Here is a 23,474-nt window from a genome sequence, read left to right as displayed (position 1 = left end):
ATATATATATATATATATATATATATATATATATATATAGAAGAGAGAGAAGATATGTTTCCATGAGTTATATCGCCTTTTGTTAGTTTCTTTTTAACTTGTCAAAGTATCTGGATGTGTCAAAATATCTGGATTTAAGAGTAAATACATGGTAATGCAACTAACAAACATTTACCTACAGTTATACAACCAACAAATCACAATATTTGACAAACAACTTTTGAGTCAAACTAATATCTAAAATAATAAAAAAAATACTCTGTTTTTTATAGAATAACAATATTTACAACATTCAATGAAAATATGTGTAACAGCTTTTATCTTGCCTACCAAAATGTTTTGATCAAGAATTATTTCTTTTCTCTATGTTATATGAGCCAAATATTTATAAGTATTTTTATGTGCTTGCAGACAAACAACAAAAGCCAAATATGAAACAACAATCGATTATTATTTGTCTACTAATAGCATGTACACGTATATCGCATCAGGTAAATATAAGACGTTGTATATTTACTAACAATGCATATTTCTATTACCTTAAAATTTCTATTATCTATTATCTTAATCCAGAGATATAATCTATTTGATAAAATCCTACATATATACATTTTATTACGACCAGGTATCAACTCCTGATTCAGAAACTTATGTAGCAGCTGTGGTGGAATTTTCTTCACAATACAAAATCTCTGGCCAGCTTACTTTAAAGACTAATACTGATGCATATATCAAACACATTAAGACAGCTAATGCAAGTGTAAGTATCTTTGTAATTACTTGTTCATGAGCAAATCTTTGCACATCAATACTTATGGTTGCATTGAAAAAAATGAGATGTTAGAAAAGTAAACACGAAACATTGTGAATTATCTAAATATATAAAAAAAATATAATTTATTTTAACAAATGTTTTATAGTACAAAGGAAAAATATTGAAAAATAATATTGAGTCAATTCTTTTTTGCTAAGAGAAGAAACTATGTGTTAAAAATTGCATATTGAACAGAAAGCTTGTGTTTACAAATATATCCTGTATACCATCTAAATAATTCAGATATCTTTTAGGACGTTGATATAATAGTTTTCCCTGAAGATGGCTTGACAACAATTCATTTACCACAAAGAGAACAAATGGATGATTGGACAACTATTATTCCTGCTGCTTCAAAAAATTATATACCTTGCGATGAAAATACTATTGAAGTCAGCGATGTATGTGTTTTGTGTATATATTCTACAGTTCCTTATATATTTATGAAATATTAATAATTGAATATGGATTGTGTGTTTTAAAAAAATATGCATATCCACAGACACTGAAAAGAATATCATGTGCAGCAAAAGAGAATCGAATCTATGTGGTAATCAATATTGCTGAGAAAGTACCCTGCAATAAGAACACATGTACAAAATATGATAAAGTTTATCACAACACCAATGTTGTATTTGATCGCAATGGAAAGATTATTGCCAGGTATACAAATATATTATTGCTGACATTATTATTACTATGACTATATATATTAATGATATTATATAAATTTAACGATATTATATACTATATATGTTGATATATATATGTCATAGTCATACTATGACTATATATTTAATGATATTAAATAAATGTCTAATTGAGATGTGTGTGAATACACATAGGTACCGCAAAGTGAATCTTTTCGTGGAACCAGCATTTAATACTACAAAAATACCGGAAATAATAACTTTTGATACTGATTTTGGAGTGAAGTTTGGAACATTCATATGTTTTGATGTATTGTTTAAAATCCCTGCATTATACTTGACAAGAATACATCAAGTTACTGATTTTGTATATCCTACAGCATGGTTTTCTGAAATACCGTTCCTAACAGGTGAGCAAAATGCCAAGATTTCTTCCTGTTTAATATGTCAGCTACCCAAATTAAATTCCGAAGCAAAATTTGTCTAGCTATGCAAACTCAGTAACATTTTTTTTTAAGAGCTACAAGACAAAACGTTTATTGAATAAAAATCTCAGATATCCTTTCTTACGTTTACATAAATGGAATGTATCATCGATGATACATTAAAAGACAATGTGTTAAATGTGAGATTTCATTGAGACAAAAATTATATACTGTAACAGGAAATTATTCTTTCAGCTGTACAAACACATTCTGGATGGGCGTATGCTGAGGACGTAAATTTCTTAGTTGCTGGCTACAATAATCCTCCCGTTGGCAGCACAGGCAGTGGAATTTACCTAGGTAATAAAACTTTACATTCCTAATATTATTCACAGTCAGCAATCTGCAGTACAAATATATGTACGAGATAATATTATAATATACAGGTCGCAAAGGAATAGGCAAGTCAATAATGTCTTCAATCTTGCAAGAGAAGATGTTGGTACACAAAGTACCTAAAATGAAGAAGAAAACTGAATTTAAGTACGATGTAAATTACGAAAAAATACTTTTAAAAGATATCCATGACGCAGCTTCGTATCGAGAAATTAACGAGGACTTTCTTTTGTGGAAGAAGAAAAAAGACGACGTTGGAGAGACTGATAAAATTAAACTTATATACGATTTCATTTATTCCTTTGATACGTTTCTGTTAGAAGGAAATGTCACGAAGACTCTTTGCCAAAATAACTTCTGTTGTAACTTTGAGATAGAAATTTCAAAGATTGATCCAAATACAAAGTATCGTTTAGCAATCTATAGTGGTCTTCGCAGTTTCTACGCCGTTAACGGAAGTGTGAGCTCCTGCGGCATAATGCAGTGTTCGAACCAGTCGATCGAGTCATGTGGATCTGTGCAACAATCAGGAACGGTATTTAAAAAACTTAATATCTCCGCAACGTATCGTAATTATAAAACAGATCTAGTTATGCCGTCCACGTTAGACTCGGAATTATACCCACTTCCAGTAGAAGATTGGTCATATGATGAGTATAATTATGATGATTACGTACACGTCCACATATATTTGACTCGGGAGAGAAATAATATATTAACATTTGGATTGTACTCGAGGAATTTTGTTGAAAACAATGCAAGCAAGAAAACATTTATCAATACTATCACTTATTTCACACTGTCATTAATGACTTGGATTGTATCGAATTTCTTCTAATAACTTGTAAAATATATCTGAAATTTAAGCGATTAATATGTACTTTATATTGCACTTTATATTGCACTATACTTTATGTGCACAATTTATAATGCATTTTCTCGGTAGTATAAAGTCTTATAAGGTCGTATAAGGTTTTAGAAGTCATATATTTTTTCCTATCTACGAATTATTGAGACATATGTATGTGTACCATGTATATAAATACTATATTTTTTATAATAGGTAGGTTTTGTAGTGCGTTTTATATAAGATCATGTAATTTTATATGATGTATTAAATTTATAAATTGAAATATTTTACATTATGTGTGTTGGAAATGTATTTAGTCTTCCATTCGTGTGATTAACAATTGAAGTAAGAAACATTAAAGAAATTATAAGAAACTTCAGGTAATAAACACATATGCCAAATATCTTGTAGCGTTGATGCCAACTATTTTGGCATGTTAATAAATGCACCGATCACGTTTTATTACTAATAAAAATGTTTCTTACGAAAAGACACGTTCTTAATGTATATGTTGCGAGTTACGATAAATATCTCTCATCGTTCTTACGACTGTATCCAATCAATCGTAAGTACTTTTATGTAAAAAAGAAATTCCTTACAAGTCGCATCAGAATTAAAAAATTTGAATGAGAATGAACTTTTTGGACGAGTAGAAACATGATTGCCAAATCAAAGGGTTAAATGATTAAAGATAATTTATTACAAATCACTAATCTAATCAATGTTAAATATCTAGAAAACTGCTATAAAAACATGCTAGGCAGACAGCATATCATCTTCATTCATTTAACCTTTCTAAATTCTTTTTATCATAAAGCCTAATTAGTTTAATTATGATTCTACTTATTTCTCATAAGCCAAACTGTTATAAATTTTTGTTCCTGCGTTATCTTAGACCTTAAGAAATTGTACAGATGTGCCTATACGGACATACCAAAACCAAATTTTGAAGAATATCGACGAAAATCGCTGGAAGATACCGAAACACCGGCTGCAAAAAGTGCTGATGAACGAAAAGCACTGAGTTGCATTGCTTCTTTTGGTGCGTTATTCGAAACTAAGTTTATATAAAATGCTTCTATCGATTAAGTATTTTTTCTCCAACAAAATACTAGAGTACTTCTCAATTGAGACATATGTCACAGGTTGAATTGAATGCTTACAGTTGGCGGTGTCGCTGGACTGTACAGCTTGAAATCTCACGCAATGCATTATATACTTTTCGTATCGCCTTCGCGAGATATATTGGCGGAGACGCAAATGGAAGTGAAATTAGGCGGTATATCAGAGGGACGTGTGGCGATTGTAAAGTGGCGCGGCAAACCTGTTTTCATTTATCACCGGTAAGATATAACATAAGCTGCAATTGTACAAATTTTGTACAAGTACCCTTCTTTAAATCTACCTTTTTTAATTTTTTAAACTTTGGTATATTCTACTTTTAATTTATAGAAATTATTAATCTAGGAATATTATTTAATGTGTTTTATTATTTATATTTTTATATTTATACACAATTTAACAGAGATAATATAAGAAGGATTTAGAGGAAACTCTCTTTCTCTTTGATCAGAGTCTAACTTATTTTTTACTTATTTATAGCACACAATCAATTATCGAGCAAGAAAGAGCGGTTGTGTTATCCGAATTACGCGATCCAGAAACGGATGAAAATAGAGTGAAAAGGCCGGAATGGCTAATCGTTGTGGGAGTTTGCACACATTTGGGATGTATACCGATTCCGAATGCAGGAATTATACCGGGTGGCTTTTTATGTCCATGTCACGGTTCGCACTTTGACGCGGCCGGTCGCATTCGAAAAGGCCCGGCACCGACTAACTTAGAAGTACCCAAGTACAAATTCATAAAGGACGATAGTGTCATTATTGGATGACGGGTCCTTTCTAAGTTAAAACGGGTATTAAGTAAAAAATAACGAGCGAATCACAAAGAATATGTAATATTCCGCGCAAGACAAAAACCCTGTTTGTTCGTGTTCATTGAGATTTTGGAATTTATAGCCTTAATAATTATGATAAATAAAGTGCCGATTTCGGCGAAGGAAAATGTACACTCACCAATTTTCCTCTTGGCGATTTGAACTCTGGACTGTCACAGTACGGAGAATTTATGAATTCAGTCAGCAATCACAACAATAATTTGCAAATGACCATCCTTCAGCGGGTCGGGAACATAAGGGATATGATTTGAACTTCCAACGACCGCGAACGCAACACAGCGAACGCCCGACACTTTGCTGGATAGTCTCGATGGTTCATTACGCGAAATGTCCAATTCCGGTGTCTATTCAATGATATCTTCCCACGACAAACGCGCGGAATTATTTCCGGCACTCCCGACAATAATTCACGCCCGAAACTCATCGTCGACAAACGCGAAATCGCGAGAGATATAAAACAGATATATATTCACAGAGATATATTCACAGAGATATATAACAGAGATATATTCACAAAGTTCGAACCGACGTGTCGCCACATATCGCGAGCTATCTCGTGATTGAATAGCGTGTCTTACAATTATTGCGATTCTCGACGTATTAAATGCAGCCAACTTCATTCGGTACTCCCGCTGCCTCTCCGCGATATTAGCGACTTATTAAAAATATTTTACAAAGATAGACACAATGAAACTTATTTTTGACACTCCTAATCGATGATAATTCGTACGCGGGATTCCTGGGACGAATCGAAAACATAAAGGTCAGCGACCTGTGCTACGATTCTTAACTCGTTATTGGAGTTAACGACAGTTTCGTTATCGTTGCGCAGTTTTTGTATACCATAGAAAAATGGCACAACAATAACGAAACTGTCATTAACTCCAATAACGAGTTACAGAATCCCAGCACTGGGGCCTTATTCTCGAAAATATATTGTATGCCTCCTAACCAAAACGCACGGATGTCCTTTTGCTCGACGTCTCCAAATGCCCAAAATATTCGCTTCCAGCGTCTATTTAACGATACTTGGCTGCGACAAATGCACACAACTTATTTCTCGGCAATAATTCACACACGAGACTCGAAAATCAACAAATCACAACTGTGAGAAATACGGAACAGTTTTTTGAATAGGAACTAACGCGCTATGTTCCGCTCCAAATAAACGGTGCGTCCACGATAGTAATTCTTATCTCAATATAGTGCGCATGCGCGAGCTTAAAATTGCGAGCCTAAAGCGGGAAGAACACATTCTTACATAAAAACATAATACACACATATAAGGAAATGACCAATTAAAGTCCTTATTTTTATTGCCACGATGAAGATGAAGGACTCTGATTGGTCAATTTTCTTATGCGTTGTGCATTATGCCTTTATACGAGAGGGTGTGTTTCCCGCTTAATACGTCTTTCTGATTCTCAAGCTAAACGACTTTATAAATCTAAGGAACTATTATAACTATAAGGAAAAATGGAACTTTAAATAAAAAGCACGTACTTAGCATTCGAATACACGTCAAGAATATGACGATCAAGAGTATGATTAAATCTGCGCAGTAAGAGGCGCCGCACACAATTGACATAATAGTAACGTAAGACGTACCGTAAGAATTGACCAATCACTTTAAGTATCGTCGAACTGTAAGGTCGCCATTTTTGTGAATACTCGATTGTAATTGGTCCATTTTTACGGTATGCTTACGTTACTGTTATGTCAATCGTGTGCGGCGCCCCTAAAACTTATGATACTCAACTATTTCAAAAATAAGGGCCCTGTGCCTTCTAATGAAAGATCACAGGTACGAATATCTAGATACGACGTATCCAATAAAAAGATGCCTAAAATGGAAAGCGGAAGAAGCTCTTGATAAGGCAATGTTGCTACTGCTGCCACAGCGCATGCGCAATATTGGCGCAGTTTAACTCGCATCGTTCTCACATCGTATCTTTCCCCGTATCTTTCCCCGTATATACGACAAGTTTGGAATAACCTCTTCGATCTAAAAGATTTTGATATTGCTTATATTGTAAATATTATTAGATTTTTTATATTTTTAATATTTAAGAACTTTTGATCACAAATATTTACAATATAAACCAGATTAAGAAGTGAGTGAAATTTGTTGAAGAATTCATACAAATTTTAATTCGGAAGTAAGCTAAAAGAAACAATGACTTCCAAAATAACACCACCGATAGAAAGAATTCAACTTTTGGATAATATCGAGAAAGAGGTGATAAACTGTTTACAAAGTGCAGGTAATTATTATGATATAATAATCCCTCTTATTGCAATATGGTGCGCATTAGATTATTTATGTATGTGAAAAGAATATCAGAAATAGAAACAGAAAAGTATATATGTAATCGAAATATACTTTATATTGTATAGGACAAGCTATATTGGAACTGGGCAAAGAAAAATCAAGTATGAAACAAGTAGAACAAAATACAACTCACTTTTTGAAGTCTCTAGGAATTGTAGAATCTAAATTAAGTGAGCAAATTAATTACCTTACACAGGTTTCTACTGGTACGTATAGTTGTATAATATCTCATTCTTATACAATATCTATCGTTCCAATATTTGTTTTATCTCAATATGCATTTAATAATGTATCTCAGGTCAACCACATGAAGGTTCTGGATATGCAAGCCAAAAAGTACTCCAAATGGCATGGCATAGGTTAGAACATGCACGAAGTAGAGTCAATGAGCTAGAGCGTATAAAAAATAAATTACGATAATGAGTTGTATAACATTTTTCATGATGTATGTTAAATTATATACTGGTAAATCTTTTTAATACAAATTATTTCAACAAATTAAGTCTATTTTTGTTAAAGAAAAATTATTCCAATAAACTAGTTTGTAATTACTCTTGTAAAACTGTTTTATGAATAAACTGTATAACTTCATAATTCATAATATATGTGACAAGTAAATTTTATAATAATATACACAATTTTGTGCGCATTCTTTATTGTTAAATGTATAATACACTAAAAAAATACATAAATAATTTTTCTGTCATGTGTGCTTATTCTATATTTATCACATACATATTATACAAATAGAGTAAACTTTATGAAACATTCCAACAACACTCAACATATTAAACTTCATGATTAAAACTTGTATATAAGAAATAAAGATTGTGAAAAATTTCTTTCGCAACATTGTTCTTTTTCTTATAATATGAATGCATGCAATTTTTGATTTCATTCTTATCCATCTATAACTCCCATGCTACGTTTTACTGTAGCAGCCAATGAAAGTCGTGATCTCCTTTCCTCATCTAATTGTTTTGTTAGTAGTGACATTTGTGATTGCAAGTCTGTCATTTGATTCTTCAAAGTTTTAACTGTTTCTGATAATGTCCTGTAAAATATACATTAATATTAATATATTTTTTTTTTCAAACAGTCAACAATAAGCAAGTTTCTAAGTATATAAGTTTTTGCAAGTAATGCATAATTTTTACACTAATATATCTGTGCAAATTCATTACAATAAGAGGAAGAATAAAAGATAATTTTTATTATATGTATCCTTTCTTCTCACTTGAAAATAAATAATAAAATATATGGTCAAATTTACCTATCATTACAAGATTCCCAATTGCCTCTGTTATGCAGAGATGATATCCTCTCGCGTGATTTTTGTGATTCATAATCTAACATTGCTGAAAGTAATATTAGTATCTTATTCGTGATATAATCATAATATAGATCTTAAAAAGTCAAATATAGAAGTGGAAAAGTTATTAAGAGTTATTAAGAGTCTAATCAGATTATTTTAATTTTTAAAAACTTACAATTGGATTCCCCAGAATGTACAGTGAACCTTGCATTGACAGAAAGACAATAACCTTCTATTACTTTCAGTATAATCGCATCTTCTTCAAATTGTCGTTCATCTGCAAGATAAAGTAAGTTACAGACTCGATTGCATAGATAAAATATTATATAATTTGGTTAAGGTTCCTAGTCTCTTGCACTGTTTATCTCTTTTTAATGAGTCAGAAGCGAGAAAGTGCATGTTAAAAATTCTTGCAAAATATGTTAAAATAAAAATATATATCCCTAAAGTAACACTTGCAATCGATTAAACAAATATGTAAGGTATTTTGTGTACTCCTCTTTTGCTCTATCAATTTGTCGTAAATTAACATGCCATACAATTAATTATTAGAGCAAAAGGGCAATGCACGGAATATCTTACAAATTTGTTTAATCGACTGCAAGTGTTACTTTATAAATATATATTTTTATTTTAACGTATTTTGTAAGAATTTTTAACATACTGAAGTCGATGACGAACTTGAACAATGTCAATAATGCAGAGACGATCGTCACTAACATAATCACGCTATCCTTTTCGTATTTCTTATATATAGAACTTACATGAATGTATTGCTTTGTTTTACCATATTCAATAAAAAACCTAACCATATATGTGTAGAAATCTTTCTGCAAACTTTTTCGATATTCTTAAGTTCCAAATATAGATGTGAAGGTAATGTTCTTCAAAATTTTTTTGTTTGGAGCATCTACACTTTTGGTATATACAAGCTACGAAATTTTTGGATCAAAGCAAATATTATGCAGACAGCTTGAGATTTTACATTAAAAATTTTTTGTTCGTTTTCGTCATATATCGAGCAATGCTCCTATTTATTTTTGCACGTATTTTCATTGCGTAAAAGCACTTGTAATTCTGTGTAACCAATACGACGTAAACCTTGCAGAAAAATGTCAGTATTCTGTCGGTAACATTTTCAGCTTGAACATCCCCTTAATGCACAAGACAAAACTTACTGCATGATCGTGGTGAGCGCGATGTATCTGTGGTAGTATCTATTTTACCAAAGTTCTTAAGAGAATATAAGGGAGGAGCAGGTCTTAATGATGCGAGACTCCAAGGTGTCTTAATCCCTGGAGATGAACAATGCTCTATTGTTGGTCGTTGATGTTTCCCGTTCGTCTGATTGTTCATTTGCTGTAATATATATAGCATAATTTATAAATATATTCCAATATACATTAATATATATGTAACACATATAATTATAGGGTCTCTAATATTATATCCATACATAAGTATGTAATAGTTTCTAATATAATGTAAATTTTTCCTCTATTGGTTAGCGCATGGTCTCTGTTTTAATAGAAAAATTTTTAAGCCATGCGGCGATATAATAGAACATAAAATTCTATAATTATGATTATATATATTATTCTTTCTCAGGAGCGCACGCCCTACCTAATATGATCTAAGATTCTGTCTATTCAAAATCAAATTGACTAGAACCTTTTGCAAAGCGAATGATGACAATGAGATAAAATAAATTAATATGCACAGGAATTTCTGCGATACATTTCAAGGCTATTCTATAACGTATTGTGTTAGTAAAGCAACAGCTTACTTCACACAACATGGCTGTGAAATAAGAGTATACAACTTTTGGTGGAAAATGATAATTAGTAAGAACACCAGCATGGTTAAAAGAAACTGAAGTGATCAAATAAACAGCCATGCCATGGAAGCTTGCCTTGTTCCGTGCATCCAGATATTGGGATAGGTTTCTTGAGCCACCAATGAGCATATAATCCAGACGAATACACTTGATTGGTAGGTTCGTCATGTTCTTCCAGAATTGGTTGAATTGGACGAACTATGCGTCTCCCAACTTTTTTAATTACACATTGATGTGCATATGGTATTGGTTGGGTATATCTTTTTTCTCTTAAATTTCCATGACTTATTAGAGCATGAGTTGCTACAGTTTCTTGAATTTTAATCCCACTATTATTTTGATTATCATCAACGTCGTCATCAACATTGCTCATGTCAGGTTTTGCAAGGCTTGCACATTCGTCAATATTTTTGAATGAAGTTATAGAATGGGCACTATCTCGAGGTGTAGACCCAAACGGCGAAGTGCAAATACATTGATTCTCAAATTTATTCTCATCATTTTCGCTTTCGCTGTGAGATGTTCTTACAGCATCTGTATACTTAGTATGACTAGACGCGTATGATTTGTAACAGGAATTAATTTCAGACGAATTTAAGCAATAACTCTCAGCCATTCCCGAATCCGATGATCGTAAACTAGTATTTGCGCACGTTTCTCGAAACTTCCTTTCGTTACTGTCGCAATTATTTCCCTGAGTGGAAGTCTCTGAATGTCGAACTGGAATACTTGTGTTTGGAACGTCCAATTTCTCTGGACAAAGCTCGATCGTTTTCAAACAATTCACTGCCAGACCGCAGTGTTCTTTCATATGCGGAACTTTTAAGTGCTCCCGACAAAATTCATTAGAGCGTGCTTGAAGATTCGACGTATAAGATTTGCTTGACGCGAGTTCAACTTTCGGCAGGACGTGGCTCATTGTAGTACCAGCGGGCAAACTTTTACTAGTCTCGAAGGTACAGCGGTCACCATAGTCGACTCTCAATGCGAAATTCGTGAGTGAGGAATCGCTCGCTATTCCTACGTTACTAAGATCGGTATTATCTACTACGTATCTAACATCCATTATTAACGTGGATTTACACAATATTCGCGACTCCTCCTGCATATTATGGCTGTCAGTGGTTACATCCGAGTCTGATTCTCCGCTACTGTGAGCTGGGAGAATAGTATAAGTCACATTGCATTTTCTCATTTTCACACTACTCAAATCTGGCTTCAAAACGTATTGAATGTACAGTAACTTCTTCATTAATTCAGGATATATGATTTTCCTCCTCACGAGCTTCGCGAAATATCTGGAAAGTCGCGCGTACGGAGGATGATGACAACTCACACGGGACATATTTGGTGATTTCAAGAGGCTAGTGCCTTGTTCCTGAATTAAAAGCTCAATCCAACGCTGTCTCTCTTCTCTCGTGGGACACAGCACAACGATACTTTCGATCATTGGTCCTTAAAATATACACATTGGATTTTAGTATCTATTACAAATTATTGCTATTTTGCGACTTGAAAGACTTTGTTTTTATCTTTAAGTTACGAAACGACATTTTTTGTTTTTGTTGCAATATAAAACTATAGTACACATGTATAAAATATTGACAGCTTACCAGTGATCTCTAAGGCGTTTCTTATTTCGTCTGTATCTTCAATTCCAGTTACATTAATGCCTGTTAGTGGCAATTTTCCCTGTGCAAATAATCACGATGTAAGTTATAGTCTTTACATATTGAAATGGCATTTTTTAAGTGATATAACAGCATATTTTCAGATGTACTTCGTAAATATAGGAACTCATTCTTGGACTGGTACTCAGCACCAGCAAAGTGGTAGGAAACAAAACAAAGTATCTGTCTCTACGATCTACACCGGTTGCTAGAGTCACAGATCCAACGTGAAGAACCTCGCCTAACGAGCTCAACTCTTCGCCTTCCCACCCTTTGATCCCACTGGTTAATATTTGAAGTGCTAATTCACGCTGCTTACGTATGGAGACGCAATGATCCTACAATTAAGGCAAATCGGTAACGCGATAAGCATGTTAAACAATTGTGTGTATATAACATATGTGTCGATTATCATACCGCAATTTCTCGATATACTGCTATACTACGTTGAGTATCTCCTCTGTCGGGATGATTCTTTTCAGTGTACCTTTCTAGTTCTTGAAGCATAGCAGAATATTTATCCAATCGTCGGAACGGCTTGCTAAGACCAGTGGTTAATACTAATATCCCAGGTGATACTGCTCCAGTATGTTCCATAAATTCATTCAATTCATCTCTGAGATGATAGTATATAATTTATTTATAAATACATCCATTGTGTATAAATATAATGCTGTTTTAATAACATCTTGTATTTTCCACAATAATTACCTATATCGATCCAGAATACACACAGCTTGTGGATGATTATTACAATATGTTGTGTGAACAGATTTTAATCTGGGTGCAATAGTTATAAAAAGATTTCCCATTCTTGCAGAGAGTCCTTGTAAAATAGTTGCTTCCAAGTTTGCCAATAAATACTGATGAGTTTCCAAAACTTCGTGTATATTACCAAGTAGTTGCTTGTATTCATCTTTTTTTAGTCTATATGTAATTATAAACTTTTAATATTTTATAATATAATATATGCAATGTATTTTTATTTTTCCTTGTATGCTTTAATATGATGCTATAACTTACATATTTGATGCTTCAAGAGGTTGTAAAAACTTATTCATTAAACCCTGCAGTTCTGCCACATTTACTCTTTCAGAATTAACAATATCTTTTAATACTATATCACGATTAAGTTTGTGATGTATAGGTGATTCTTGTGGACTTCTTTCTGGAGATGCTTTAATTGATGTATGACCATCATCTACATAGATTAATTTATTAGAATATATAGCTGATTACACACACAATTATTATTTCAGGCATCCAAATGTAAGTATGTTTAATTACTGCCATACCTGGAATTCTATATTCCTTGACATAATTGGAGGGAAACCAACCAGTTTTGTCATTTAATGTACCCTCCCACCAGCCTTCATCGTCTATTTGAGTTATCGTTATCACATCCCCTTTCTTAAAGCATAACTAAAAGAAAAAAATGCAGTTATATATATTTATATATATATATATATATTCATTTTATAATCATATTATTTGTATCTTTAGCATAATCCTGTCACAAATCACCCAATTTTAATATTCAAAATTTTTTAACATTTATCATATTTTTGTTTCTGTTACTTAAAGTTACAAGAGTTTGTACATAGTTGATAGACTGAGTAATTAAAAAACACTTTTATTTCTTTGGAGTTATCATTTTAGATAATACCATTTTGACAATGTGATATTTAAGTATCATTAAGTGGAATATCTTATGTGATATTTTTTCTTTTACATACTTCGTCGTTGTTCTTCCCCTTGAAGGAGTAAAGCGCGATAACGAGTTTAGGTCCATCAGACTTCGACATGGTTTCCGTCAACTAATTGCAGGTCGTAGTAAAATACCGAAAGACTAATTTTGAAGTAGCAATTTCGTACATCGTATTCGCAAGATCAACATTCAGCCTTCAAACATGATTCACCAATTCGTGACAGTTTCTTGGAACACAGTGAAAGGCTCGTCTTAAAATACAATGTAGGTCGCGTTTTCAGTAAATTTGCTGCACTAGGACATCGTAACGCGAAGAATTCTATCACATATTCCGACAGTTCTCATTCCTGTCACGTGAAAGATTGTCAAACGCCTTGTGCATAAATGTACGGGCATAATTACATAGGTTACATATCTGCCAAGCTCTCTCGCTAGGCTTTGCATCTATAAATATCCGCGATTCCCACATCACGTGACCATAACTATGAACACTTCCTAGTTGATGACACCTCGTCAGTTGTAAATAGGGATGGGCGATATCAGAGAAAAGCTTGAGAGCGGCTACCAGCTTGATTTAGTGGCCAGAGCTAGGCGCATTTTCGAACGCCATCTAACAAGATGCGCCTTTATTACGTTCGTTAAACATATTTCGCGGTGGTAAAGCTGGTGGCACATAAAAAAACTTAAGCAGTAAGACGTAAGCAGTAAGCGAATCAGCCAATCACAGTCGTTGATTCTTGAACCGTAAGAAGTATCAACGACTGTGAAGCGTCTTCTACAATGGCAGTAGGAGTAGTAGTAAGAAATAAGCAGTAAGTAAATAGACCAATCACAATCGATTATTTTTGAAACGTAAGAATGGAATTGGTCAATTTGCTTACTGCTTATTTCTTACTACTACTCCTACTGCCCTTGTAGAAGACGCTTGATTGATCAATTTGCTTACTGCTTATATCTTACTGCTTAAATTTTTCTGTGTGCCACGGTCCTAAGGGGCGCCGCACACGAATTGACATAATGGCTCCTGTACACAGGACGCGGTAATGCTTGCCGTGCGGCGGAAATTCGCGCGACAGCCAATTAATATGCTGTTTTCCGTAATAACCTTCTAGCTCTTACGGAAAAACAACATATTGATTGGCTGTCGCGCGGACTTCCGCCGCGCGGCAAGTATTACCGCGTCCTGTGTGCAGGAGCCATAAGACATATGGTCAGAATTGACCAATCACTTTGAGTATCGTCAACCGTTAGGTCGCCATTTTTGTGAATACTCGATTGTAATTGATCCATTTTTACGGTCTTACGTTACTGTTATGTCAATCGTGTGCGGCGCCCCTAAGGGCCTTCACACATAAAATGACAAACTGCATGTGCATAGTATAAGATGTATGGGCCAATGAGCATCGAGTATTTAACCGCCATATTGATGCTTGATGCTCAATACTCGATGCTCATTGGTCCATACAGTCTTATGCTATGCACATGCAATTATGTCATTTCATGTGTGAAGACCCTACGCATCTTCACACACAAATTGTACCCAATGAGGTGCAGCACCCAATGGATTATTTTTCAACATGCCCATATCTTGGTATTTTTTAATAATAAATAATAAGATCTAAATAATAAAAAAGATACTATCCATTTCACGTCGAAATCTCTTCTCAAACCGCGATGCTTATTAATTTTAATTGTCATTAGAAAACACTAGTTACCTAGCCGACTAGTAGCCCTCGAGCTGAGTAGGGATGTATAGTATTGTGTCGACGATTACGACAATTGAAATGTAATTTGTGTCGTGTGCATGAAAGTGTCTAGAGATATTGCAATTGGAAAGCATCCATTCTGGGCTGCGTTCGGAAACACACACTGTGTGCACACTACTAGACGATAGCCATTGGAGTGAGCGAAATACAAAAGTAAGATAAAAAGAGAGGGAGAGTACTCGAGTGACGTTTTCGAACGCAGCCTGTCCGCAAAGTGAAGCCGGAAGTTGGCAGTTTAAAACAGAGTGAGAAAGTTGATTTGCCCTTAGTGCTTTTTCACTCTATATTGTTGACTGTCAAGAAGGAGGGTTTGGTTAACATTGCAAATACTTTAAAACGTTAAATAAAGCAATGTGATTGATCCATTCGTCGCTTTGAAGCACTTACAGCACTAAAAGAACTATTTACAGCACTAAACCTTATCCAAGAACTGTATTCCGTCTGTCAGAAGAAAAATTGTGGACATATCAGATAACATAAAAACCATTTTTAATCTAGCAATAGCCTCTGAATTTTTAGCTGATAATTTTCCTTGGTGTGGCAGTTCTAATCACTTTAGGTAGAATAACAAATATAAGATTTACTGCTAAATTACTTCCTAAACAGATGGCAAACACTTTGCACAATAATGGGAATAGAGGATATCTTCACCACTAACAAGATTTCTCACAAGTAAATTGCAGAATTTATATGCATACTGAAATCTTGGCAACAGTAGCAACTCAGTAAGTAAATATGCACAGATATTTACTTGAAATGATGATACAAAAGTCTAATGTTGATAGTCCTGAGCTAGTAAAGTAGGCATTGGTTCAAGCAAAAGTAGACCTCAAGTTGGATTAGTAGCCATCTGTTTAATGGATATCTTCATCAATTCTAGTAGTCAAACTATGATATCATCTACACAACTATACTGTTGATTTGAGAGAAATCTTAAATGAATTGAGGATTACTCTAGAAAAGTGATATAAATATTTGAAAATCTTAGGGTTAGAAGAAACAGAACAACTCAGTTGGAAAAACTATATCTATACTTTGCTGCTCTCAGTGCAGCTGTCTACAAGTAACTGAGTGTAGAGGAAAAGGATGTCATGATGTAAATACAGACAATGTAAAAATCTGATTCAGTTAAGGATACACAAAGTCTTTCTGTTGCATGAATTAATGAGAAAACCTAGAAGAATCTACAATGCTTAGGAAAAAAGTCAACCAAAAGCTTCTGAAGGAGAATAAAAAAAAGAACAATAAGATAGAGAATAATAGCATAATAAAAAAGGAAGAGTTGTCGGTAGTAATGCATGAAACAGCTTAAAGTATAAATTTTTTTATATATATTTTCATTCAAGAATTTTTTTTTTTAAATTTCGGGTTATTAAATTATATCTGTGGCAATCTATTTTATGTATATTTTGCAAAAAGATTTACCAATTTTTATTCAAAGCAAAATTTTAAACTTTTCGTTATGAGCGCTATTATCTAATATAAAAAAAATTTTAAGAACATCATATAACTTAGTGAAAAATCATATGTATTTTTTATTTTCAAGCAGTAGATCTAATGAGAATCTTATTTTTAATTAATACAACTCGACAAGAATTCGAAATTTCGTTTTTGGAATAACAATTTAACGGAACAACGGGAAAAGTATGTAGTAAAGCCGGAATGTAAATGCACTTAATGCGTTACACGTATGCGATACACGTATGTCTCCGGGAATACCGTTTATGTCATCGATATATTTCGAACAAATCCACAATCTATACACAAAAGATTGCCATGAATTATTCACGATGTATGAGTACGACAGGATGCGCGCGCGCGCGCGCGCGTTCGAGCCTCCGATGTTAAATATACCGTCATCTACAGCTCCGTCAAACATTCCAAATCCTTTCACGATCTGTTTTGCTGACAGCTATAAATTGTAGAAATCTCTAATACATTTTTTATCCAAGAAAGCGAACGAATCGAATCGAATATGTCGTATACATGAAATTAATTTTTGATTCTGAACTTTATAGTTTTTCTTTTATAGTTTCGCTTTGTTTTTATTTCTTTTTGTTGTAAAAATGCATTCAATTTTATGGATATGTTAATAGATTGTTGATAGATTCAATTTAACAATAATTCGTAATAGTTTTAAGACAGCAGATGTTTAACCGGATTTGTAATTCCGACAAATGTTATAAACACGTTTCAATTGAAGATTCAAACTTCTACTGATTATCGATTACGCAACGTGATTAGTAACGTTAAATTACATCAAACCAGTGAGCATCCGTTAACAATGAACATCAGAAACCAATTTTTGCGGCTAACGTGTATAATCAAAACGATACACATTAACTAGCGAATAATTTTATTAAATGGCGCAACAATGTCCATTTAATTATTCAGTTATATAAATGTTACTTTTCGTGCGGTTATTGCGTATAATAATTATTCGTGCATTCGTTTATATTGATATTTTTATTTATACTAAGAAAAACCGTGAATTTATATAATATGTTAGTAAATTTTTTCAGTAACAAATATTGGTGAATATTATTTAGCTCGTTAGAGGATAAGATCAGATCAAGATTTAACAGACGTTCGCTTGATTTAAGAGAGGAAATGCAAGCATGCACATATCCCACGATTGAAAGTCGCAATTGTTGTTAAAATGCATAATGAAATATTCAATGTATTCTTACGTAAATCTTTTAAACGAGATGCGAGAAATCGCTATAAGCATTGTTTAAGTGGAAGGTAATTACGTACTGATTTTCATTACTTTTGTTTATTGATAATTAGCATTGATAAAATCGTCGTTTGTGTTTTATGAATAATAGTTGAATGAGTCTTTGGGAAAAAAAAATATTAAAAATATTCGTGTTAAAAAGATGTTTTGTGAAAGAAAAATATCTAAAAAATGAAAAATATTTTTTCGGTAGATACTAATAACGTATTTACTTACCAAAACTACCATATATATAAAATATCTTTCAAATATTTATTTAGTAAACATACATTTTGTTAAAATCTTAGCTTATTATGAAAGCAATCGTCTATTACATATAAATAAAACAAACTAGTTTTAAGCAAATTTGTTAGTATTCAACGAATAAATATTTTTCAGATATTTTTTTCTTAGTGTAACATATGCGCGCGTTGTTGTAATAATAACTGCCGCAATAACATAATTGTTTGACTAAAATTGGAAAATGTAAGTGAGAGAAACGCAAGGAATTATATACAATAGATTTATTTCAGACGTCACATTATTTCGGATCATTACAAAATAAATAAGGTATAGACCTTGTTGCGTTGTACTATGTTCGCGTCGAGATATACAATTTTAACCGATCACAGCTGCGCTCTCCGATCGTCCGAGAGTATTTTTAAGCGACATCCAATCTTGAAAATTCGAGTATTCGCCGATTCTGCACTAGCATAAGCGCGATTTTACGTGATTTTGCCTGCTTTTACGGAGTAAGTGCCTTTACCGCTACTGTCTATGTTCGCCGCGCTACTACTGTAGACACCCTTAGCACCATCGACGCTACCACTTTGACCCACGTCGTCTTCGCCAATACGAGAGAATAAACTGCGAACAAAATAGAAAGAGGCGTGCAATGATTCTAATGTAAATCACAGACAGGAAAATGTGAGAGAGAGAGAGAGAGTTGACATCTTAAATGCTTAAAAAACTGGGCTATTATTTGTTTAAGTTTCTTTCGCTGTCTTACGTCCCATCGAGATACTTGTTCAATACATTATCGATTTTTACTGATTTGCATAATCAAGCAGAATCCCTGTCATCGATTGCATGGCAAATACAGCAACGTTCTATCTCAGAATCGAGAAACCGGTTCCCGACTTCACAGTCGGGAAAATTTAACAAAATTAATTCTGACGTCATTTAGCGAAACATCATAAATAGCCTTCGTGGAACAGGAGTATTCCATTATTCGCTTCATTAATCTTCACAACAGGTTTCCTGACAAATTGATGTGCTATTTCGAATATTTTTTGTTTCTTTTTACAAAAAACGTGATATTTCTCAATTCGTGCAACGCTTGCAATTAGAGAAATACGACTGAAATGTTATCTTTAATATCTATTTATATTCAGCAAAATAGTAATACGTACTCTGGGCCATGACCACCAAGGCCTCCGTGACCTCCGTGACCTCCGTAACCACCTCCGGCACCGGCATTCGCATTCGCACTGGCGCTAGCATGAGCATTAGCATTGGCCCCACCGCTACCACCTCCGCATCCCCCAGTAATACATCCACCTAGAATGTCCAATATAGTGTAACAAAATTCATTTTTACAACTATCATTGCCCAAGTAGTCGAAACTATAATTACGCTTACCGCCACCGCCTCCATGACCGCCACCTAAACCACCGCCCAACCCTCCTGCTCCGCCATGGCCGCCTCCTAAGCCTCCTGCTCCGCCATGGCCACCGCCATGGCCACCGCCTAAACCTCCTCCACCACCCAAACCACCTCCATGTCCTAAACCTCCTCCGTGTCCACCGCCTAGTCCTCCACCAGCTGCGGAATCATCATCATATTTATATATGTATTTATCGTATATCCGTACGTTCTGTCATTCACTTACGTCCACCTCCGTGACCGCCACCACCACCAAGACCACCAGCACCTCCGTGACCGCCACCACCACCAAGACCGCCAGCACCTCCGTAACCGCCACCATCACCATAACCTCCAGCACCTCCGATACCATGACCACCTCCCGCACCTTGACCACCTTCCGCACCATGGCCACCTCCGCCGTAACCACCACCACTAGGTCCGGCACCACCATATCCTCCAGGGCCACCGCCACCGTGACTACCTGCCCCACTTCCGCCGTAACTGCCGGAACTAGCTCCTCCATATCCTCCGGCGCCAGATCCACCGCCACCTCCACCATAAATACCACTTATTTTACCAACACTACTTCCACCGTCAGTGCCTAAAATTGAATGGGTTATTAATGATATAAGTGTTAGAATGAAATGAAGATGGGAATAATTATGAGAAGTTATTACAAAAGCCTAACGCAAAAGATAGCACTTGTTTTTAAATGCATACAAAATCTCGCGAACTCGTCAGCTAAAATGTGAATGGAAATATGAATCTTATTAGGATGTAAAGAGTATCATATATAAATATTATATAAGTTGAAATTATTATTCTCTAACAGTGCTAATTTCTAGTCACTAATGTGAATATTTTGCATTATATCTACATATTCTATTCTCTATCTACGCACACATACATGCATACATTTGTATACATAAAGCTAACTTCATCTTGAACTTACCGCCACCTCCATAGCCTCCGCTGCCTCCATGTCCTAAAAAAGGATTTCCGCGTTGTATATAAAAGGCGGACTTTGCACTAATTAAGTGAAAGTACAGATACTTTACAATTCGATATTGAGAAAAGTGTAAGCAGGAGATATCTTATATGTGATTCAATTATTCAAACTTGATGAAAAGATTAGTAACACAAAAATTATAATTTTTTATCAAGAAAAGACTGAGAAAATAACGAATTATCGCAAGTGTTCAAAACAATTTATAACATTAAAATTGATCGAATAAACTTTTCAATACCAAAAAATAAAAAAAAATCGATGAAAAGAAAATTACCGTATCCACCGCTATCGCCGCCGCCGTATCCTCCACCGCCACCACCATGTCCTCCAGCACCTCCATATCCACCGCTACCGGCACCGGCACTTCCGTGTCCGCCGCCTCCGTATCCACCTCCGCCACCCCCGTGGCCGCCGTATCCACCGCTACCGGCACCACCATCTCCGTATCCACCAGCTCCGGCACCTCCGAGTCCACCTCCGTGTCCACCGCCACCACCTAGACCACCTCCGTGACCACCTCCATGACCGCCTCCGTATCCACCGCTATCAGCACCGCCGCTACCGCCTCCATAACCACCATGACCGCCGCCGCCGCCTCCACTGCCTCCAAAGCCACCGTGACCACCACCACCACTGCCTCCTAGGCCACCTCCGTGACCGCCACCACTGCCTCCACCTAGGCCACCTCCGTGACCGCCACCACTGCCTCCACCTAGGCCACCTCCGTGACCACCGTATCCACCGCTACCGCCTCCAAAACCACCGCTTCCGTGACCGCCGCCACCATAACCACCTTGACCGCCAGCACCACCTCCTCCAAAACCACCATGACCGCCACCGCCTCCTAGGTCGCCGCCTCCACCTCCGAAACCTCCATATCCACCGGAGTTTGCCGAAGCACTACCGATAGCTTTAGCATCAGATTTAGAAAAGCTGCTACCACCGCCATAAGAGCTGGCACTGGCTGAACTGCTAGCGCTGCTAAAAGAGGATGCTCCCTCACCTCCACGCTTCGATCGCAATAATTCGATTTCTGTGACAAATCAAGAGAATCTTATTTATATTCTCAACGTTAAAACTTAACATAAAAGTATTGCAAACCACAAATAACTACGCGATTTAGAAGAAGAAAAATAGAACCCACAACCATACTTACGATCAAGTTTTGTGAATTCTACTTTGTTTCATTATGAAACAAAAAGTGCACAATGTTGCTCAATTGCTCAATGCTTACGAAAAATGAAAATACACTTAAGCAAAAAATCCGATTATCTTGGATTAAAGTTCAAATATAGTCATCAATATCTATATGTGGTTATACGAGAAATTTACATATCCTCAGCAGAAATTATGCTTATCGATTTCTCGGCAAAGAAAAGATCTATAAGACTGTTATTTTGCGCAATCACTTTGATTTTTTATAGCACGTCTTTGAAAAGAGCAAGAAGCAAGAAAACTGTCGTTACAAAAAGAAAAGCGTGCGATTGACGTAAATTTCTGTTATATGACGAAAGAATTATCGCCATCTTACTAATAGTACTTATCGCCATCTTACTAATCTTCAATTTTGCGTACATGCTGTTACATGCCGCGGTAACATTACTTTTAAATGTAAATGTATCACGAATTACTTTATAATTTCATAACTTGAGATTTTTCTTTTACATTTAACTATAGTTTCAACATTGTACGTAATAAATAAAAGATAATGACGTAGTCAAGTAGAGAATAGATAAACAAATAAATAATTGAAGGAACGATATGGCTCAACATTTCTTAAGGATATGAGTCGTAAAAAATAATTATTTATTGCCGCAGAAAACTGAATTTGAATGTATTCAATGGCAAAAATCATTTAATTTATATTTTATAACAGAGTAATATAAGGAGGAGATCTAGTAACAAACAATTACTAAAATATAATTTTAGTTTCGACAAGCCTTGTCCTTCTTTAATGATATGTTATTAAAATGCATGTTTTAATGTCACTCATTGAAAAATTAATTAGCAATATATCCAAGGTGCAGAAAAATACATTTTACTATCAGATATGAGACCATTAATGAAGCGATAATGATGACCATAATGATGATGACAACGTAATGCAACGACATGATGCAACGTAATATTACGAGAAGAAAGTAATTTATATACCTCGCGCTTGGACACATGCTGCAAGCAGTAAGGCCAAAAGGCCGATCGTCCGATACTGCCACATGACTGTACTCACTTCTATGCTGATCATTCGCAGTTACCAAGTCTTTATATCTTGCCTCCCACTTCGACGGCTCGTTCCTTCCTAAAACATCGGCCGCTTCTCGCTGAAGGCAAATCGGATTGAAAAGCAATGGGAGCAAAAAATACGACGTGTAGCCAAGG

The 23,474-nt window shown here is 34.9% G+C and overlaps 6 protein-coding genes across 13 annotated transcripts in view; 3 read left to right on the top strand and 3 right to left on the bottom strand.

Annotated features, from left to right (window-relative positions):
- The window catches only part of LOC116843024 (vanin-like protein 1), a 154,226-nt gene extending 150,801 nt beyond the window's left edge, over nt 1-3,425 (top strand). For 4 of the 5 annotated variants that reach the window (XM_032813005.1, XM_032813004.1, XM_032813001.1 and 1 more), the window contains exons 2-8: nt 412-491; nt 626-760; nt 1,069-1,215; nt 1,317-1,477; nt 1,660-1,874; nt 2,145-2,249; nt 2,336-3,425. In XM_032813005.1, the coding sequence (XP_032668896.1) occupies nt 432-491; nt 626-760; nt 1,069-1,215; nt 1,317-1,477; nt 1,660-1,874; nt 2,145-2,249; nt 2,336-3,123 (1,611 nt within the window). In that variant the 5' untranslated portion in view covers nt 412-431 and the 3' untranslated portion in view covers nt 3,124-3,425. Of the gene's footprint in view, nt 1-73; nt 152-411; nt 492-625; nt 761-1,068; nt 1,216-1,316; nt 1,478-1,659; nt 1,875-2,144; nt 2,250-2,335 lie in introns of those variants that run through there. The other variant, XM_032813003.1, reaches the window with a different exon arrangement.
- Nucleotides 1-6,252, bottom strand: part of LOC116843026 (synaptotagmin-7) — a 198,189-nt gene extending 191,937 nt beyond the window's left edge. Inside the window, exons 1-2 of one of the 2 annotated variants that reach the window (XM_032813014.1) lie at nt 6,048-6,252; nt 5,214-5,834 (exon numbers count right to left, since the gene is read on the bottom strand). The gene's annotated coding sequence lies outside the window, so the exon portion shown is untranslated. Of the gene's footprint in view, nt 1-5,213 lie in introns of both variants that reach the window. The other variant, XM_032813013.1, reaches the window with a different exon arrangement.
- LOC116843028 (cytochrome b-c1 complex subunit Rieske, mitochondrial-like) lies at nt 3,579-5,206 on the top strand. Of its 2 annotated transcripts, XM_032813028.1 has the most exons (3): nt 3,579-4,177; nt 4,301-4,478; nt 4,738-5,206. In XM_032813028.1, the coding sequence occupies exons 2-3, from the start codon at nt 4,342-4,344 to the stop codon at nt 5,027-5,029; spliced, it is 429 nt and encodes a 142-aa protein (XP_032668919.1). In that variant the 5' UTR covers nt 3,579-4,177; nt 4,301-4,341; the 3' UTR covers nt 5,030-5,206. The 2 variants fall into 2 exon arrangements, with proteins under 2 accessions (XP_032668919.1, XP_032668918.1); XM_032813027.1 differs by having other exon boundaries at nt 3,579-4,478.
- Nucleotides 6,253-7,016: 764 nt separating the features above from the next.
- LOC116843045 (mediator of RNA polymerase II transcription subunit 11) lies at nt 7,017-8,030 on the top strand. The gene is made up of 3 exons (XM_032813054.1): nt 7,017-7,359; nt 7,493-7,633; nt 7,726-8,030. The coding sequence occupies exons 1-3, from the start codon at nt 7,272-7,274 to the stop codon at nt 7,845-7,847; spliced, it is 351 nt and encodes a 116-aa protein (XP_032668945.1). The 5' UTR covers nt 7,017-7,271; the 3' UTR covers nt 7,848-8,030.
- Nucleotides 8,031-8,136: 106 nt separating this feature from the next.
- On the bottom strand, nt 8,137-14,509 carry LOC116843044 (rho guanine nucleotide exchange factor 7). Its single transcript, XM_032813052.1, has 12 exons — nt 13,986-14,509; nt 13,545-13,671; nt 13,273-13,450; nt 12,961-13,176; nt 12,667-12,865; nt 12,360-12,587; nt 12,193-12,271; nt 11,916-12,034; nt 9,921-10,101; nt 8,918-9,019; nt 8,701-8,785; nt 8,137-8,481 (listed from the first exon to the last, which is right to left on the bottom strand). The coding sequence occupies exons 1-12, from the start codon at nt 14,052-14,054 to the stop codon at nt 8,328-8,330; spliced, it is 1,737 nt and encodes a 578-aa protein (XP_032668943.1). The 5' UTR covers nt 14,055-14,509; the 3' UTR covers nt 8,137-8,327.
- Nucleotides 14,510-18,948: 4,439 nt separating this feature from the next.
- Nucleotides 18,949-23,417, bottom strand: LOC116843041 (glycine-rich cell wall structural protein-like). 2 transcript variants are annotated; one of them, XM_032813048.1, is made up of 7 exons: nt 23,250-23,417; nt 21,370-22,128; nt 21,039-21,071; nt 20,331-20,687; nt 20,081-20,263; nt 19,852-19,999; nt 18,949-19,306 (listed from the first exon to the last, which is right to left on the bottom strand). In XM_032813048.1, exons 1-7 carry the CDS (start codon nt 23,338-23,340, stop codon nt 19,165-19,167), a joined length of 1,713 nt encoding a protein of 570 aa, XP_032668939.1. In that variant the 5' UTR covers nt 23,341-23,417; the 3' UTR covers nt 18,949-19,164. The 2 variants fall into 2 exon arrangements, with proteins under 2 accessions (XP_032668939.1, XP_032668940.1); XM_032813049.1 differs by having other exon boundaries at nt 20,331-20,636.
- Between the last annotated feature and the right edge of the window lie 57 nt (nt 23,418-23,474).

The sequence above is a fragment of the Odontomachus brunneus genome, unplaced genomic scaffold (genome assembly GCF_010583005.1).
Source record: "Odontomachus brunneus isolate Ranch 3 - 2012 unplaced genomic scaffold, Obru_v1 Obru_scaffold_029, whole genome shotgun sequence".
In the NCBI taxonomy this organism is placed as follows: Eukaryota; Metazoa; Arthropoda; class Insecta; order Hymenoptera; family Formicidae; genus Odontomachus; species Odontomachus brunneus.
Note: the sequence above shows the minus strand (reverse complement) of the source record. Positions and strands in the feature narration are given on the sequence as shown.